The sequence below is a fragment of the Corylus avellana genome, chromosome 4 (assembly GCF_965113065.1).
Source record: "Corylus avellana chromosome 4, dhCorAvel1.hap1.2, whole genome shotgun sequence".
In the NCBI taxonomy this organism is placed as follows: domain Eukaryota; kingdom Viridiplantae; phylum Streptophyta; class Magnoliopsida; order Fagales; family Betulaceae; genus Corylus; species Corylus avellana.
In genome coordinates, this window is record NC_142493.1 from 35,108,510 (window position 1) to 35,127,656 (window position 19,147).

The following is a 19,147-nucleotide window of genomic DNA, read 5'->3' on the forward strand; positions in this document are numbered from 1 at the left end:
AAAAAGAAAAAGAAAGACCTGCTGGTTGGTGAACCGTTTTTATACGAATTGGATACTGACACCTTCGCAAACGACGAAGGCTGTCACGTGGAAGATCCATCCTTGAGGTGAATTTACCACTGCCCTTACTATTTTTTTCCTCTTTTTTGTCAGATGCCTTTTTATATTACTTAAAATCTGCAAATTAAAATTTATGTGACAACAGAGATCTTTACTTGGTCCAAAAAGGAGGTCGGTAGGCAGATCCATCAATGCAATAATCAATATGTAGATATAAATATATTGATATATAATTTTATATTATTTCTATTTTTTAAAAGATGTGTTAATTTTAAATTCTAAGAAACTTTTTTTTATTTTTTATTTTTTTATTTTTTTTTTCATGTTGACACAAGGGAATAGGAGGGAGATTTGAACTAGTGACTTCCACTTCATAAGGCGTGATTCACACATTCTCAATCTACACATCCTCAATCCGCCAAGCTGTGCATTCGACCGGATCAGCTGCACCTCCTAATCCACCATTATTTTTACCGGGCCACCCAATTCTTAGCCTTCTTTCTTCCACCACTTCAACCTCCAATGCATTGGATCAGTGTGTTCATTTTTCTTTTATTCAAATCATTTAACAAAATAAATAGTCAGATCATCCTATATTTGGAATAAGAAATAATTAAAATGATTATTTGATGGTAAGTATTAATGAGCTGTCTTGCAATTTTTTACATGTGAGGCCAATGTCACGAGCCGTGCCAATTGGAGATAAAAAGGTAAACTTAAAGAATACGGTAAAGTGACATCAAACCGAATTTTAAATTCAAGCTCATTAATGTTTAGGGTCACAATGGCCGATTTGGGGTGGCCGAATTACTCTCAAGGTATAATAATTCATTTCACTCATTTAAATGGTTAAATGGGAGTGGTCGAGTCACTTCATATGGTTATAAGTGATTTTGGCCACTTTTATCTAGTCATTTGAGGGTGGTCGAATCACTTTTATGGCCATTGAGAGGATAGTAAGCAGGGCATAAGAAGTGTTTCGACTACCCTTAAATTTTTTTTTTTTCCTTTCTTTTTAATTCTAAATAATGCTAATGTGACAAACGAAATTAAGTAGTACTTGCTAATTAGTTTGACGTGGCATGCAGTTAAGTTTTTAGACGAAAGTACTAACTGCGTTTATAAGATGTCCACATAAAGTACCATTTGCGACATTTTTACAAACCAAAGCGGATATTTAATAACGAGGCAAAACATTAATACTAAATCAAAGGCTTAACCATCGTTGCCATCTATACTCAAGGAATGTGGAAAGTGATACATTTTTACGGTCAAACCATGAAATTCATTCATAGTACTCCACACTGCCCCCACACCTCACAACTGGCAATTAAAACAAGGTTGTTATACCTTCAGTTGTTGGTTGTTGCCACGATGACAACATGGCACTTAAACTATTATATGTATGTCTTCTTTTTTTTTGACATGTATTATATATATGTCTAACTGCACTTCAAAGTATGGTAGAACATTCAAGAGTCGCCTGTTTTGGTGGAGATTGCAAAGGTCAAAGTGTAATCACGGCAGTTTTCATTCCTATTGGAAACAAAAGGAACACCCCAATAAAAATAATAGTAATAATAAGGTAGGCAGGAAAGCAGGCAACCTTCTAGGCCTATCAGTTATTAAAAAATAATTTTCACTTTTTGTTTGATTCACGTGACTTAATGAGAATTAATTAAAACTCTATGCTTTGTTTGTGGAGTAATGCTATCAACACTCCTCAACATGGATTTGAAATAAATTATCATTGGCTATTAAATTTGCATCCAATAGTAATTTTAAAAATCATATGAGAGTGTGTAGCATTTCTCTACTCTTTTTACTCTCTCCGTCAACAAATCAATAAATGATTTCTTCTTCCCCTTTTCTTTTCCTCATTGTATCATCTCATATAATAAAGTAATGATTTTGAGTCCTAGAGATTATTCTAACTCCTTATGCAGTGCTGTCAGCCAAAACTAACGATCATTAGTCATATGGTGGAAACCATTCATTTCAAACTTTTAGCTAATTGTGTTTTGTTCACTATCTCTTTATTGGTTCCTACTTTAGATTTTGTCAGTGCCTTTCCTGCTTGGTTTACATCCCGATGGGTGTTGTAGTCTCTTAGCATGGAGCTATTTCGAGTAAGGCTGAAGAATATCTCGAGGGTCATACTCATATCCATGCCCCTTGCATTGAAGGTTTGGGCAAGGTGTAAAGGGTCTATGTGGCATTTGTTTTAGTGTTTTTACCACTGTATACGGTCTCTATTAAGAGTATTGGGTCAAATTTTGATCAATTTTCTACCATTTGTTTGTATTTCTCCATTGTAATTTTTGTTTTGCATCTTTTGTTGGGAGTCTACCTTTTTTATTTTCAATTTTTGTTTTGATTGTTGTACCCCTTTCCCAATATTTGCTTTGAAAAAAAAAAAAAAAAAAAAACCCTTCCAGCCAACTCTCGTTGATATATGTACATGTGCTTCGGAAGCAGGTCCACACATGTAAGATGATTCGCTAGTCCCCCTTTCCTCTTCCCGAAGTTGAATAAAAAAAAAAAAAAGAAAAAAAAAAAGATGATTTGCTAATCATGCATGCCTCAAGGACTTGCACACGAGAATCTGTCGGCTTATTGCATAGAGTCCACTCCTAGTCCATAAAGTAATCCACATAAGGATCAATAGTATATCCATGATTTTGACGGAATAAGATCATTTTTTTAGTGAAATGGAGTCATTTCATAATTAAAATTATATTTCATAGGTTTAACGATGTATATATTATTACGTTATTTAAAAATTTTAAATGATATAACACCATTAAATGCAATAAAACAAAATTTTAATCATAGAACAACTCTTTTCAAAAATAAAATAAAATCATGGAACGAGTCTTTCAGTTTCACTTAAATGCTATGTGAGCCAGACATCTATCGTAAATATATAGCAGCATTGCTACATTGAATTTTTAATCCTTTTTCCTTTTAGAAATTGTCATCCATAATTGCCTATTATTATTGTCTCATGCAATGAATTTTCCTTTCGCCGGCCAACTTTAAATTGAAAGCCCTCACCGTTGACCGAGTAATGCTACAAATTATTCTTGTGTCCTTCAAAGAATAATGCAACTTTTAAAATCATCACTAGGTTTGTAATTAATCATTATTAAATTTTGATCAAATAATAATTTTAAAAGTCACCTCATTTTTTGAGTGACACAAAGCCAAAAGTCACCTCATTTAAAAGGCCAAAAGCCATTGAAAAAAAAAAAAAAAAGAAGAAAAAACTCCATTAGAAAAATAAAAACTAAAGACTTCTTGAGACTTCATTTTCACGATCACATGCGCACATGCCTACTTGGATAAAAAAATTCCATTTTTTTTTTCTTAATTTGGTTCACTAAACTTCATATGGTTTAATCTCTAGTTCAGAGAATGAGGGATTTATCATATGGGAAATGTGCAGGATATAAAATAAAATTGATGACAACAAATACTAACAAAAGATCATTTTGAGTTTGCATTTTGCTGTCTCCAGTGAAAAAAACTCTTGGAGATCTTCCCGAGAAAAATAAATAGTAAAGATTGTTTTTAAGTTTAAAAAATAATTGGAGTTCTCCTTCAATCATCCCATCCCATCTCCAGCATTTATTTTTTCACACAAAATCTCCTTCAATCAGCCTCAGAGGCTCAGACTGAGACATGAACTGTCGAGCACTACAACTTGCAGTGGCAGATGAAACATGGCACACATTTAGTGGCGGCGCACAAGGGACACTTACATAATTGAGCCCATCGAGAAGCAAATTATTCGGAACCAAAGCATGAATACAAAGTTTCTGTCTATTTTTTTTCTTCCCAAAGAAAGAAAAAGTAAGGTAATTAAACTGAGATGACAAATCAAGTGGGGGGCCACTTATAATTGAGTCCAAAAACAAATGGTGGTGAAGGGAGCACTGAAGTTTGCACTTGCTGGTACGCAAGTGTTAATGTGGTAGAGGCGTCCAGTAAAATGGACCTCGATTTGGAAAGTGCTATTTCATTTATTTTGGAAGGATCATTATTTGTTTTCAGTTTAGTAAATTTGTTTTAAAGCATAAAATGATTGAGGCTCAGACATATTACCGACGCTTAAAAGAGGAAGTAATTCCGAGAAAGAGGAACTGTGGTGGCTGCAGTGCAGGTAAGAACCTCGCCGTCTGCTGTCACCTTGTATGTCTCAGGGTCCACCGTGATGTTTGGAAGGGCATCGTTGAGCTTCATGTCACATTTGGTTAGTCGCGAAACATTGCCCACAGCTTCCACCCTCTTGTCGAGCCCATACGCGGCCTTAACTCCATTATCTAAAGCTGCCTGTTTGTAAGGAGAAAACAGAAAAGGAAATTAACAGAGTTATTTAGAAAGAAGAAAATGAGAGGAAAAAGTGGGGGCGAGAGAGAAAAGATCCTTGCCTTGCTGACAAAAGCAATGGAGTGAGAACTTCCAGCCTTGCCAAATGCTCCAAACATAGGCCTCATTATTACCTGAAAACATTCTCGTCTTAAGAAAAGAACTTGATTGCATTTATCTTGGGTTCTCAGTGTTAATCCCATCAGAACTACAGGGACTGATGTCAGATGTAATTTATAACTTCTTTAGAGCCTATAGATGCAATTTTCCTAACCATACAAAAGTAAGTTAGACATTTTAATGTTTAGGATTCTCTAAGCAGGTTGACTTGATGTATAAAACTCAGAAGTGAGCACAACCATCGTCTCAGACTCAGAATTATGATCAAGTAACAGGTTAAGGTTCCAACCCAACAATGAGAAGATTCCAACACTGCCAAATTCATTTCCGGATGCTTATAAGTCATGCCTGTCAAATCTATCACATAAGATGCTCCAGAATATAGATGAAATAGCAAACTTTACCGGTTCAGGTGTGGGAATGCTAGCATTTGGATCGCCCATATTAGCCCATGCAATTGCACCACCTTTTATTACCATTTCTGGTTTTGCCCCAAAGAAAGACGGCTTCCATATAACAAGATCCGCCAACTTCCCAACCTGCAGAAACAAAAAATAAAATGAAAGGGAAAAATATTTGCTCGACTACCTTAATATCAGTTACAATGTTAAACTTTTAATTGATCTTCCAGAACCCGATGGATCCCACCTACAAGCCATCTACAATGTCAAGATTTTGCAGAATAATATGACTGCGGTCAACTATTTTAGATGCTTCGATAAAAGTATAAATACAAATTAACTGCGAATTGGTTGGATTTTTCCATTTTAGAGATATTATGGCGGGACCAACTAATAAAAGTACAGTGTAAGGGCCGTATGCTTTTGTCTCATTTTGAATTCCATCCATGAAATATATAACTTAGGGTATGTTTGGTTTAACAGTTTCAAAATGTGAGGCTTGAAAAATGGCAATTTCAAAACACAGTTAATAAAAACATGATTTTTAAAAGCACAGTTAAACATTTGGTAAAATCACAGTTTGGCCTATAAAATAGCAGTTTGACCTTTAAGATCGTGTGTTTTTAAAAACGCACTCCTTTGCTTGTGACCGTTATTTTTTTTCAAATGCACTTTCAAACATGACATTTTTTGCGATTTTATTTAAAAACGCATTTTTAACTTGCAAAATCGTAAGACCAAACGGACTCTTAATAAAAAAGGAAATGACATATTTATACTTTTGTGCAGCTCACATTGGAATTGAGCTCATAGATATCCAAACTATCATACCTCAACTGAACCAACATATTCAGAAAACCCATTAGCTATTGCAGGATTTATAGTGTATTTTGCAATGTATCGCTTGATACGAAGGTTGTCATTGTCTGGTCCACTAGGGTCAATCGATCCTCTTTGTAGCTTCATCTTGTGGGCAGTTTGCCAAGTTCTGCTTATCACCTGGTAAAAAAGAGTTTGTGAGACAGACCTGAGCTTCAGACAAAATAAAATTAGCAGCATTGTTAACTATAAACAACAGAACAAATGCGAAAAAATGTGCCACAGAAATGAAGTGAAGATTAAAGAACAAACATTATGAAGAATTCATCGGTTGGTGTGCACTCAAGACAATGCTAATATTCCATAGTTAAGTTTCAACCTTTATAACATCATAAATTTCCAAAAATAGACTTTAGCAACAAACACATCAGTTTAGCGTCAGGCGTCCCTGGTCCTACATCCTGTGTGTGACAAGTCTTGTTTAAGTGCCAGCACCATGTTGAGTGTCCGTATCTGCACCCATGTCTGTCTCCATGCTTCAAAGATGATTTCTTAGTTACTTAAAAAAATGGTGCTGTCTTACTCATCAGTTACAATAACTTGAAATGCTCACTTTCAAGTCAAGCTACCATGTCATGATGTTCTGATGTTTGGTTGCCTGTTTTATCGGACAGAATTTTCTTCTTCTTCTTCTTCATTTTTTTTTTTTTTGATAAGTAATCAGACAGAATTTTCTAATATGAATTTGCAAGCATCTACAGAGTCGTCTAAACAGAGCTGAGGGAAGAAAAAAAAAATCTAACAAGAAGAAAAAAAAAAAGAAGGAATTACAGACCTCTCCAATGCGACCCATAGCTTGTGAATCAGAAGCTATAATGCTAATTGCCCCCATATCATGCAAAATATCTTCTGCAGCAATTGTTTCAGCCCTTATCCTTGATTCAGCAAAAGACACATCTTCCGGAATGTTCTTATCAAGGTGATGGCAGACCATCTGTACATATTCAGACCAAATTTAGAATCAGACATCCATAATGCATGCTGTATCAATACTTCCATTATCTTCTCATACCAGCATGTCAAGATGCTCATCTATAGTGTTGGAAGTAAAAGGTCGTGTGGGGTTTGTAGATGACGGCAGGACATTTTTCACACCACATACTTTGATGATATCTGGAGCATGACCACCACCAGCACCTTCACTGTCCACAAGGTACCAAAGAAGTAGGACAAACATCAACAACTAGAAAAGTTGAAAAATAAGGCAAAATGTTATAGTGGATGAACTCATCGCATCATACTAATGAGAGAAACATTTTATAATCACATGAAAGAGCTGAAATCAATTAGTGTCAAGTCATGACAACTTGAAGATTAAGAAGGATAGACAGCATTGTGTAAAAAATTTATGAAGTATTGAAAGTATGGGAAGTACTCCTATGACCAAAAGGGCGAGATGTCAATTTAGCCACTTTTTACAAAACAACTAAGGCCTTTGCTATCAAGAAAGTTTTACTTCTCTATAGGTAAACTCCCCTTTATGTGGCCTCATGAAAGAAATTTGCTCATATGAATAACCACAGTGTACTTTCGATTATAATCTACTTTTTCCTTTTCTTTTTCTTTTTTAAAAAAAAAACAGTAGCTAATGAAAATGGTAGGCAATTGAGTGATAGAAGACTGAAAAACAAATTGTATGCAACTTGCACCTGTGGTAGGTATGAATAGTTCTTCCTTTAAATGCAGCAATAGTATGTTCTACAAATCCTGATTCATTCAATGTGTCGGTGTGGATATTAACCTGTCAAAATCAACAGAAATGGACAAAATTGGATACTGATGTAATACTCAAATGTTTCAAATAACTGAAAAAGAAATACAACAAAAAAATGCCTGGATGTCATATTGTTCCCCAACAGTCAAACAATTGTCTATTGCAGCAGGAGTAGTTCCCCAGTCCTCATGGAGCTTCAGTCCCATCGCCCCAGCCCTTATTATTTCATGTAGTCCATCAGGTTTGGAAGTGTTCCCCTAAGTAAACAAAGGGAATTACAGAAGGAGGTATAAGAATAAATAAGGATGGAAAAAGGGGTGGGAGGAATAGCGAGGGGAAAAACCTTCAGAGTTCAAAATTTTAGCAACTCGTTCATATAATGCCAACTGAAAAGCTTATCCTTAAACGTTATATAAGGAAGAGAGAGAGAGAGAGAGAGATTCATAAAGTCAACAAAAATCAAGCATACTTTCCCCGTAAAACCAAAATTTAGAGGCAGGTCATCAGTTGCTTGCAGCATTAACTTCATTTGTGATGGTGCTGGAGTACAAGTCGTTGCACGTGTTCCAAAAGCAGGTCCTGTTCCTCCTCCCACTAATGTTGTTACGCCTACACATAACGAGAAGTTTTGGTAAAAAGGAATCATGACACATTACAGAGAAATGTTCATTTCAATTAATTTTCTCGCACAGAGGTTACTCAGATTGCTAAGGGACAGAGTCATGAACTCTAGGTACCAAAATATAGTTCAGACAAACATGCCAAGCAACAACAAATGATAATAACACAACCTGCTCAAAAATGTATGATTCTATTTCCAAACAAGTTATTTAATTGAGTTTGATCATATCGAATTGATGGAGCCCATGTTGAGTTTGATCTGGACAAATTCAACTAAACATGATCTGAAGGGTCTCTCGCTGACCTGTTTTCAATAATCTTTTGGTCTCCCTCCTCTCAAGATTTAGAAAGAAAGGGCTACAATAACAATTAAGGCTTGTTTCAAACTGAAATAATGATTGGGAGCATTTAAAAGAGTTCTTTCAAAGTCATAAAACATATGGTGGACCACTATGAATGACAAGATTTTGAGTTTCAAGAGGCACGCATGAAAAAAGTAATAAATAAAAAAATTCTTAAGTATCTCAGTGCTAGATGTAGCATAAGCATGACAAAATGATTAAGCTTTTCCAACTTTTATCATCTACATTTAAGCTGCCAATTTATACAGACACAGACACAAATCAGAATATAAACATTGATATGTTCATAAATTTCAGCAGCACTTTCCCAGTTGGGTGGCTCACCACTTGAAATTGCTTCATATGCCAATTGAGGGCATATGAAGTGTACATGACAGTCTATGGCTCCTGCAGTTACAATCATTCCTTCCCCCGCAATAACCTCAGTGTTAACCTGATTATTAAAAAAGTGTAAGTGTGTGCAATTAACATGGTGGGCAACAGTACTGTGTCTGCACTGTGAGATGAGACTTTTACCCCAACGATCATATTTTGACATTCACCATCCATGATATCTGGATTGCCTGCTTTCCCAAGGGAAACAATAAGACCATCTTTGATACCTATATCTGCCTTAAAGATTCCACTATAATCAACAATCACAGCGTTTGTTATCACAGCATCCAAAGAGTCAGCTGATGGATGCCCACATGACTGGCCCATTCCGTCTCTTATAACCTTCCCACCTCCAAAGACACATTCATCGCCATAAATAGCAAAATCCCTTTCAACTTCAGCATGCAAGTCGGTATCACCAAGCTGAATTTTGTCACCTGTGGTAGGCCCATACATGTTGGCATATTCCTCACGAGAGATTATTTTGGTTAAAGCAGAATGTTTTCCGACAACACCTTCACTGCAAAATCAGTTCTGAGGTAAGGCATTTTTCCATATATCTTTTATCATTTAAGTGAAATGTGTTTACTTACTCAAGCAATCCTATTGATATCACAAACAAAAATGAAACAAACAGCACGGAATTGCCCCAGGGGAAGGTCTAACCTAGCATCTGTTGCTTCCAGATGTCTGAAACCTCTCGAGCTTACAGCTTCCATCATGACTTTCCCATGTTTAGCATGATCAACCGGACCATCAGCAATGCCATTTCCTCCTCTGATCACTTTCTTACCTCCAATGCTTACAAGTACGACACTTTTAGTTTCCCCAGGCTGGCCAAACAAATAGCCAGTAATAATGCATAGAGTGAATTAGTCAAAGAGCTGAACAGGTTTAAGCCCATTGATGTATTAAGAGAAAAAAAAGAAACAGTTTTCAGTTACAATATGATAAAATATATATATATATATACTGGGTAAATTTTTACTTACATGCGAAGTCATAAAAGCCAAAGATGTAGGCAGAATATTGATATACAGAAGATGAACAAAAGAACAAAGTTTAGTTGCATTTTATTGAATAACAAATAAAAATGCTACCTCAAATCGTGTAGCTGTTCCTGCTGGTATATTCAAGCGCATGCCATATGCTTTCCGTCGATCAAAAGCCAAGTATGGATTAACCTCAATAAAGTGATAGTGGCTGCCAACCTAAAACAGTGCGGAATGATTTTAAAAAAATACTCTTTATCTTTTCCATATAGTTAACCAGAGAAAGAAAATGCACATGAGATGTTGACCCGTGCAATATGTTAGAAACATCAGAGCATGTCATTCAATATTTTGAGACATATCTATATTCAAAGAAAATTAAGTCTATACAACAAGAATCTTAAAATTTCTTATATCTTACATGACTACTAAAAATTTCTTTTACAATATGTGTGTGCGCACACATAACAATCAATGTCTAATTTGGTAAAAAGGGTTTTTTCTCCAACGAGTCCCATCTCAATAATACCAGCGGTAAGCCAGCAACACCATATCCCAGAGGTATTTTTGAGTTTACTGAGGAGCTTGAAAACTGTCTAAATCCTCCAACTAGGAATAAGCTAAAAATTGACTATTGACCATGTAAGTTATAAAAACCAATTCACACTACAGAAAGGATTTCAATTCTCCAAAGAACATGGAAAGTAAAAAATAGCCACCCAGTCAGTCAATCAAAAAATATTCCATTTTTAATTAAAATATCACAGAAGTTCAGTACTATAACTCAGGAAACATATACAATTTTCATCATCAAATCCTGAAGTTGCAAGTAAACATGGTAGGAAGCTGATTTCAGTTAAGTGGATGACTGCTAACTGAATAACTATAGATAAATGTGGAAGAACAAAAGGGAAAAAGAAGAGCATCCCACAAATATAAGGAGTAGCAGGTTAAAAGGTTAAATGAAAACACCTGAACTGGCCTGTCTCCAGTGTTGACGACGCTGAGGATTACTGCTTTCCTTCCTTGATTAAGAGTAATATTTCCATTTCCAAAGTTTACTTCACCAGGAATTTTATTATCTTCTAGCACAGGAAACTTGTCTGGTGAAGGAACTGTAGGAAATAAATCTCTTTCAGCCATGCTGCATCCAGTACTAAACATGGTGCATACTCAAAGAAACTTATTTATTAACTTCAACTCCATTTGTAGAAGACTGAAGAATTTGCAAGTTAATACATTGAACTTAAATTTTATGGAAGGTGGTCAGGAATGTAAAGGGATTGATTGTGAATGTGATACGAAGTTAATCAAGAACTTTGAAATTAAAATGAACAGTCCATGCTCATGAGTATCAAAATCTATTCATGTCCACACAGTTGCCAGATCATTGCTCAAATTTCCACGTCTTTTCTAGGAAACTTGGTAGTAGGTTCAAATTAGGTTGTAGGTTTTATAGCTCCCTACAAGTTTCTCACATTCTTTTAAACCAGAAAATAAAGAAAGACAACAACACAAAGCAAATGTTCATCAATCACAGGGAAAAAACTCACTGATTACTAGGAAATTTAACATCTCAATGAAGGATCTTCATTAATGAAAAGTTTTATTCTAAATACATCATCAATTGCAATCTCTTTTCAATTTCAAAGGCAAGGACACAAAATTCCATATCCAGAGCTGCCGATGCGGAGTAAGATTCAGAATCTCCATAAGGTACTTCTGCTGGTCAGAATTTTGAAAGCAGACAATAAAGGACAAACAGGTCCCAATATCAAGTAATTCCAAGCTTTAGAATTCAGGGTGAGCCATAAACCCTAAACCTTACCTGGAAGAAAAGAGCCATGTAAAGCCAGTTCCAGATTTCCATTTTCACTAGCAATTGCATCATGAACCGTGATTAACTTAGTCCCGTCAGGAAAGGTCCCTTCAACCTACATTCAGTTTAGCTCAATCATAGTTGGAAGAAATTTTCTTTTTTCTTTTTCCTCTTTATTGATTCTTTGTTGTTTTGTCTTTTCGCATGGGAAGATGGGGAGCTGAGTGTCAGGTTATACGATCGAAAGCTTGATGCATGTATTATATTTCAAACCTCTCAAACACTAAATCAATAAATATGAAAAAAAAATAAAACAACAACAACAACGAACAAATTTCGTACCCTAAAGTTTGAATGTAATAATCAATATATAATTTGTACTTAAAGAAATTTTTTTAAATAATAAAAAATAAAAATTACTCCATATGCTTACACTCCCCATGCATTAACCTACTCAGGTAAATTACTAGCCAGAATTCATTAAAAAAAAGTACAAATTATGCATTGCTTATTGATGAGTTCAAGAACTCAACTGGAGGGTTCATTTCTAACTAAGAACTTAATTGCCTTATACCTGTACAGCATCCAAAAGATTAGGTACAGCTGGAAGAACTTGTCTCCTGTTAACACACAAAACAAAGGCAACATGTAGATGCTATAAGCTGTCACATCCGATGATTCACCATTGCATCAATACTCAAAACAGGTAACTATGGATTAATTATAGGCCTTGCACAAATAACATCAGGAAGAACAAGTAACACATGAAACTCACAGCCATAACATCCTAAAACAAGTATCCATATACATATTTATGTGTATATATACATAAAACTCACAATAAACACCTTCCTAAAACAAGCTACCATGAATCAATTCTACGCCTTGCACACATAACATTAGGAAGAACAAGTACACAAAATTCAGAGTCATACCATCCTAAAACAGTTATTCGTATACGTATTTATGCGTACATATACAACAAATTCACAATAAATACCTTCCTAAAAGTTGTTTCCCTATGTCCATCAATTCCGCCACCGACTTCTCACCATCGCGAACAAACTCCAAAATCTTCAAACAAACCATAAGTTAGTGTGAAAACACCAAATTGTAATTCTTCATGTTCAATAACACACCGATTTGCATGCTTGTAACCTAATTCAGCAAATCTATAGCTCACTCGATATACACACAAGCGCAGACGCATGCATACATACATATCCATATATATGCATATAACGTTCGAACCTGTGTAGCTATGAGAGCCACAGCTTCAGTGTAATTGAGCCTCAAGCCACGAGCGAGACGCTTCTGAGCGAGGTATCCGGCATTGTGCAGACAGAGTTTCTCAATCTCTCTCGGAGCAAGTTTCATCTTCCACTTCTCACTCTCAAGTCAATGACACTATCGCGGTACTAAACAGAGCCAAAAGAAAAGATTCAAATCCAAGAAAGAGCGAAAAAGGTTGATGATTGAGCAACTGAATTAGCAATTATGTCATCTTAATCGAAAATCTAGTAAACAAGTAATCGTTTGGTAAATCAGTGCCTGAGGAAAATGAAGATACGAGATAATACGTTCAGCGGGAGTCTGTGATTTGGAACTGTTCCGTGCTAGTGCGGTCCGATGCTCAACTTTGAGAGAGAAAAAGTAAGTGCTAAAATGTGGGTTTTTCAACTTTTTTTTCTCCATAAATGGTTGGTTTCTTTCTTTCTTTCTTTCTTTCTTTTTTTAAATTTTTTAATCATAATTATATTTTTTTTTATTACAAGGACAATAGTCACAATATCATTATCAAATCTAAAAAGTGAATATGTAAAGTCTTTTGGTATGCTGGGAGACCATGACGGGTGAAATTAATATTTTTGCCATCCAAATTTACTTATTCTACTCAGGTGGGAGAGGTAAAAATGGTTTTTCACTTTCTATTTTCACCGTCACTAAAAAGTTAGAACTTTCAAAAGTTGAAGAGGTGTTAAGCTAGTAATTATGTTAGAAACAGAAGCAACCTCCACGCTACCTCCAACTTTTATTAGAAACGTAAATGGACCTTTACCTCCGCCATTGCTTACTTTTATCGACAGTCACTATCCCGAGTCAAAAATGGGTCAACTGTCAAAATTTCTCCACCTATGGTTGTTCATGAAATTATTAACTATTTTTCAAAAATAAAAGCAAAAAAAAAAAAAAAATCTTTTGTCCTTATCTATCTTAATATTTGAATTAGTAATTGTTAAAAAAAAACACCCTAAAAATTTAATAGAACTTTCATGTCAGCATTTCATAGTTTATATCATTTCTCATTTCATACAATTCATTGAAAATATATGTTTTTTTTTTTTGTTGATAAAAATAGAAAAAGCTAAATTTGATTCTCGGGAGGTTCGATAAAATTGGATGGGGGGGATATCAATATGGTCAACGTGACGAAGATAATGACTGTCAGGAGATCTCATTAATTTAATAAACATGATTAGAAAAGAACAACACAACAAAACAAAATAGCTTTTCTTAAACAATGTATGCCTTTCCTTAAACTATAGTTGGCTTGACAGTGAGATCCGAATATCATGCTCCCTTCACCACCACTCTCTTTTCAACACGTAGCACTTCCTGGTTTATGTAGAGAGAGAGAGAGAGAGAGGCTGTAGGACTAGGACCTATTTGTCCCTTGGGCTCTTTCGTATAGTTATCGATCATCACTGGATCAGGACATCGCTAAAGTTTCAAATCCATGGGCCTCTTTCACAATGTATAAAGCCCACAAAACCGATGGGCTTTATTAGGTTATTTAAGCAATTGGTAAACCCATGTTCTAAGATGATTGCAAGTAATAAAATTTTCAGTGAGATTGAAGTCGATCCACATAAATAGTAGACACTCAAATAAAATCTCCATCATCATAAAGAAAATTAAAATGACTCAGTTATTGTTTTCCCACTAAAAAGTGAAGCAATAGAATGATATTTTAAAAGTAAAACTAAGTTAAGAAAAATTGAGTTAAAAGAAATATTAATGAAGAACAATAGAGTTTCAAGGATCCTTCTACCATTATATCACATATATTTGGGACATCTTTGAACTCAATTAGGTTAGAGAACTCTCTTTATAATTCATTTTGAGTTGGTTAGGGCTTTGAATCCAATAACATGCAGATTATGCATTCAAAATATTCTTGAATCATAACAAATCGTACCAAGTGTCATTTGATATGTCCAAAATTCATAATGAATCATGAAATTTGATCAACATGCAATTAATCTCGAAAGAAAAACAATTCCAAACACAATCAATTGTAAATCCATAAACAACATTCATCAATCATTTCAAGAACTCGTAATATGACTTCTATGCTTTACCTCTAACTCTAACTAGAGTCGGATGAGAGTTCACTCTCTTTTCACTGATTACGAGGAGATCATTTATTCTTAATATTTCATCAACTTCACTCTCTTTTCAAGTTCAAAGGGAAGCACACAAGGGGGTTTTATTCATCAAGAGTTATTTGATTATTACCATGTAATGGGCCGTCTTTCATATTAAATGGGCTTTAAGTTTGGGCCCTTTGCATTGCAGGTTTATTAAACCAAGTTCCCTCGCTTGCTATTTTATGGACACGCTATAGAAATAGAAGTCAATGTCAGTTTTAAAATGAAGCTTGAGAATTGAGGAAAAGCCGTCTTGATTTACCAAGCTTTGTAGTGATAAGAATATGTCGAAGATGTATAAAATACGAATTTTCGTACATAAATTCAGACTCAAAATTTGATGTTTGTGGGTGCCTTTAACAAATTGAAATTCTAGCATATAACTTATTATAACATAGTTCACAAATTTAAAGGCATGCTCAAATAAATGAGTAATGCTACACACACTCTCACACGCTTTGATTTATCTTTTAAAATTAGTATCCAATTAAAATTTAGTACTGATCAATTCAAAATCAAATGATGAATTTAAAAGTCACATCAGGGTGTATGAAAGTGAAAATGTGAAAGTAGGAATATGTGTAGCATTACTCAGAATAAATTATATAAGGAAGTTCTCTCTCTCACACATGCACACAAACACACAAACAAACAACTACCACAAGATATGTAGGGTTTTTTCACTGATAATTAACTTGCGTCGAGGGATTAGAATCTACTAAACAAAATGTGTCGAGCACTGTAGCTCAACAATGTATAAGTTAAATTAAAAAATAAAAATAAAATTAGATAAATTAGATAAATAAATAATATTTTAAATAAAATAATGAAAGTGAATAGTTAGTGTAAGTGTGTCGAAAAAGTGGGTAGCAAAAATAGAAAATTGTGTTATTTAACTAAATTTTAATTAAACATTTGTTGAGCCAGATATAAATGCTAACACGCTATGCCAAATTGAAGCATTGGAACTACAGCCTAAGCCTAAGTGCCTAACATTAGGCCGGGAACCCATCATCGAAGCCAAGGAGGGTATTTAGAAGCTGAGATTATCAATTTTGTGACAGTATCCTAAAATGTTTGCGCTAGGCTAAAAGATGACCACATTCTCAGTCATAAACAACACCATGGTAAAAAGGAAAAGTTAATTGCATTCATTTCCAAAAATAGTCACAAATTTCACTGTGAACTTCTTATTATGCAACCAAGTCAAAAGCATCTAGGAGAAAGTAACCAGAGGCTTAGAGCTTGAAGCCTGGCGTAAAACTTTGGTAGAAAGGGGAAAATCAGCCAATCTAACAATGTCGCGGATTGCATATAAGTGAAAAACATACGAGGAAAAAGAAAAATTATGACGAGAGAACCTTCTGAACCTCAGCAGTAACCTCATTTGGGGTTTTCTCTGCATGAAGCTGTGCAAGAACACCCTTCTTGGCATAATAGTCGATAACCTGTAGATTAAACAGATGCCAAATTTGCTCAGAATACGGGAAGTTAAAGAAAAGAGTGAACAGTGGTGGACTTATGAAAATCTTGGTCATAAACTGCTCTAGCTTAAATCAAGAGCAACTTCTTGAATTGCTAAGGTTCAGCTAACAGTATCCTTTAAGTTTATTTATAAAAAAAGGCAATGTATCGTCCAAATTAAATGAAAGAAGTTTACCGGTTTGGTTTGTGTATGAAACGCCGCCAGCCTTGACTTGAGAACTTCTGGATTATCATCTTTCCGTTGAATTAAAGGTTCTCCTGTGACCTACAGTGCAAGAAGATTAAGGAATCAAGAGTTAGAGAAGTGAGATGCACCCCAAATTCAGAAGCTTGGTTGCACCTTGAAAAGTTAAATGAAATGGTTAAGGCAATCGAATATAATGAATTTCACTCAAATTCCAATGTCGTCGGAAAAATATGCAAATGCATTTAAATATACATGGTATGCAAAGTTCAGAACATGAACTTCGGATTTCATTTAACATGTAGATACTGCATTTTTTATCTGCCATGAGCAGAGTGTAGTTTGGGTTATCAACACATCTAAAATTAATGTAGCTTGCCAACACTCTGGCAAATGTCAATTATCATCAAAGGAGAAATAGGCATCAACTTACATCATCAACACCAGGAACCTTGGGAGGTGCAAATTTTGTATGGTAACTTCGACCACTGGATGGGTGTATCCAACGACCAGTGATCCTCTCCTCCAATATGGAATCATTAATTGCAAAGTTAAGCACCTTATCAATTTTGATCCCCTGATTCCCAAGCATCTCATCAAGCTGTATTAGATGAGAGAAACACATAAGAATCCAGCAACAAGAGTTAAAAGGGGGAAAAAAAAAAAACACAACCTTTTGTGCTTGAACCACGGTCCTTGGAAAACCATCCAGGATGAAACCCTTTTGACATGACGACTTCTTCATAGCTTCGTCAATTATCCCAACAACCAAATCATCCGACACAAGTTCTCCCTACAAAACAAAATGAGATTCAAAGACTAAATCACTCACACACAAGTAATCCCGTAAGAGATAAAAAAAATCATATACTATATTACCTTATCCATAGCTTCTTTAGCCTTGATTCCAAGAGAAGTTTTAGCAGCAACTGCAGCTCTCAGCATATCACCAGTTGCCAAATGGCACAAGCAGTACTCATCCTTAATAATTGGCGACTGTGTGCCTTTCCCACATCCCGGTGGTCCTGCCATTTTCAAACAAGTTAATGGAGATAATATCAGCCACACTCCAATCAACCTCCAACAGAGTATGTAATCAATCCTAAATGATAATGCCAAGTTGCAATAGAAGAAGATTTTCCCAAACACTTCATTATAAGAACTTCAAACGAGAGTCTCCAAATAACTGGGCTATAAGAAAACCCCAGATCCAAAGCCAACCGAAACAAATTGTTATGTCATCAAAACAACACCCATACTAGGCTACTCCCCTAACGCAGACCCAAAAAAAAAGGACTTTTCCATGTAACAAATACAAGAATTGAAGCTAAAACAAAACCCCAGCTCAGAACAAGAAGAAAAAAAGGGAGACACACATATAATGTTTGTATGATGAATGCATATATATTACCGACGAGAATGAGGCGCTTGTCAGGCTTGGAGGAGCACTTGAAGCGGTGTAGGAGTTCCGTCATGATGTCAACTGAAGGTATATCCTCCAATGCTACTCCAGAGCTCGCCATCCTCTCTCTCTCTCTCTCTGTCTCTTCACGGCCCAAAGTGGTTGGTTGGACGTTGGTTGGTCAGTCGGTCTTGTGCTCAATGCTTGTGTTGTTTCTGTTTTAAAAAACGTGAAAAGGAAGAGGACGGATTGTTCAGAGCTTTCAACTGCGGTGGGCGGTGGTAGGTGTTTCTCTGTTTTCTCTTGTATTATCTTTTTTATTTGCGTTAGAGAGAGTGGTTGTACTTTTGTGGGTAGGTGATTTGCTTTGTTGACTCCGTTAGTCAGCTCTTCCTTCCTCTATTGAGTCCCTGTGTTTCATATTTTAACTATTTGCCGCTGCTCGCCTGCTCCTTCCGTCATACTTACAGTTTTTTTATTTTTTATTTAAAGAAATAATCTGGGCCATAATTTCAGTTGCTAATGAGAAGAATCTAAAATTCGAAAACGACTTTTTTTATTTTATTTTTATTATTGATTTAAATGTAATTTGTTGTTTACTTTTGGGTCAGATCACCTAAGGTCTGGAACCTAAAGCTTAGTTACTAATTCAAAAAAAATAATAATAAGAAAGCTTAGTTACTAGGCCAGACCTTTTTTTAAAAGAAACAAATTCCTAAGAGCTTGATTATAAATCTATGTTCTTATTACTAGGATGAAAAAATTTTGCAATTTGAGACTTGCTTTCTACAAATCAGCTTCTAAAAATGACATGTGTCACTTAACATGTAAAAAATATATATTTTTTAATAGAATATACTTTTCACATGTTTTTTTTTTTTAATAACTTAACCAACACATCACTTTTGAAAGTCAGTGTAAGAAATTTATT

At 35.2% G+C, this 19,147-nt stretch overlaps 2 protein-coding genes across 3 annotated transcripts; both read right to left on the reverse strand.

Annotated features, from left to right (window-relative positions):
* Positions 1-3,576: 3,576 nt before the first annotated feature.
* Positions 3,577-13,394, reverse strand: URE (urease). 2 transcript variants are annotated; one of them, XM_059592934.2, is made up of 19 exons: positions 13,295-13,394; positions 12,966-13,132; positions 12,715-12,788; positions 12,289-12,334; positions 11,724-11,829; positions 10,868-11,010; positions 10,004-10,114; positions 9,570-9,736; positions 9,045-9,423; positions 8,853-8,961; positions 8,015-8,154; positions 7,665-7,802; positions 7,481-7,572; positions 6,844-6,973; positions 6,607-6,765; positions 5,784-5,951; positions 4,956-5,090; positions 4,494-4,565; positions 3,577-4,395 (listed from the first exon to the last, which is right to left on the reverse strand). In XM_059592934.2, exons 2-19 carry the CDS (start codon positions 13,089-13,091, stop codon positions 4,174-4,176), a joined length of 2,517 nt encoding a protein of 838 aa, XP_059448917.2. In that variant the 5' UTR covers positions 13,092-13,132; positions 13,295-13,394; the 3' UTR covers positions 3,577-4,173. The 2 variants fall into 2 exon arrangements, with proteins under 2 accessions (XP_059448917.2, XP_059448918.2); XM_059592935.2 differs by having other exon boundaries at positions 13,266-13,393.
* Positions 13,395-16,273: 2,879 nt separating this feature from the next.
* On the reverse strand, positions 16,274-19,139 carry LOC132178480 (adenylate kinase 3). Its single transcript, XM_059590909.2, has 6 exons — positions 18,226-19,139; positions 17,694-17,839; positions 17,488-17,607; positions 17,248-17,415; positions 16,806-16,895; positions 16,274-16,593 (listed from the first exon to the last, which is right to left on the reverse strand). The coding sequence occupies exons 1-6, from the start codon at positions 18,335-18,337 to the stop codon at positions 16,492-16,494; spliced, it is 738 nt and encodes a 245-aa protein (XP_059446892.1). The 5' UTR covers positions 18,338-19,139; the 3' UTR covers positions 16,274-16,491.
* Between the last annotated feature and the right edge of the window lie 8 nt (positions 19,140-19,147).

Bases quoted from the DNA above. Each gene is read 5' to 3' on its own strand.
- LOC132178480 (XM_059590909.2), bottom strand. From the start codon at position 18,337: ATGGCGAGCTCTGGAGTAGCATTGGAGGATATACCTTCAGTTGACATC. The intron at 17,840-18,225 runs GTAATATATATG...TGAAAATGGCAG, and splicing joins CAAGCGCCTCATTCTCGTCG to GACCACCGGGATGTGGGAAA. The intron at 16,896-17,247 runs GTAAGTTGATGC...CTTGCACTGTAG, and splicing joins AGGTTCCTGGTGTTGATGAT to GTCACAGGAGAACCTTTAAT.
- URE (XM_059592934.2), bottom strand. From the start codon at position 13,091: ATGAAACTTGCTCCGAGAGAGATTGAGAAACTCTGTCTGCACAATGCC. The intron at 12,789-12,965 runs GTTCGAACGTTA...GTTTGTTTGAAG, and splicing joins TGGCTCTCATAGCTACACAG to ATTTTGGAGTTTGTTCGCGA. The intron at 5,952-6,606 runs GTCTGTAATTCC...CTTTTTTACCAG, and splicing joins CTATGGGTCGCATTGGAGAG to GTGATAAGCAGAACTTGGCA.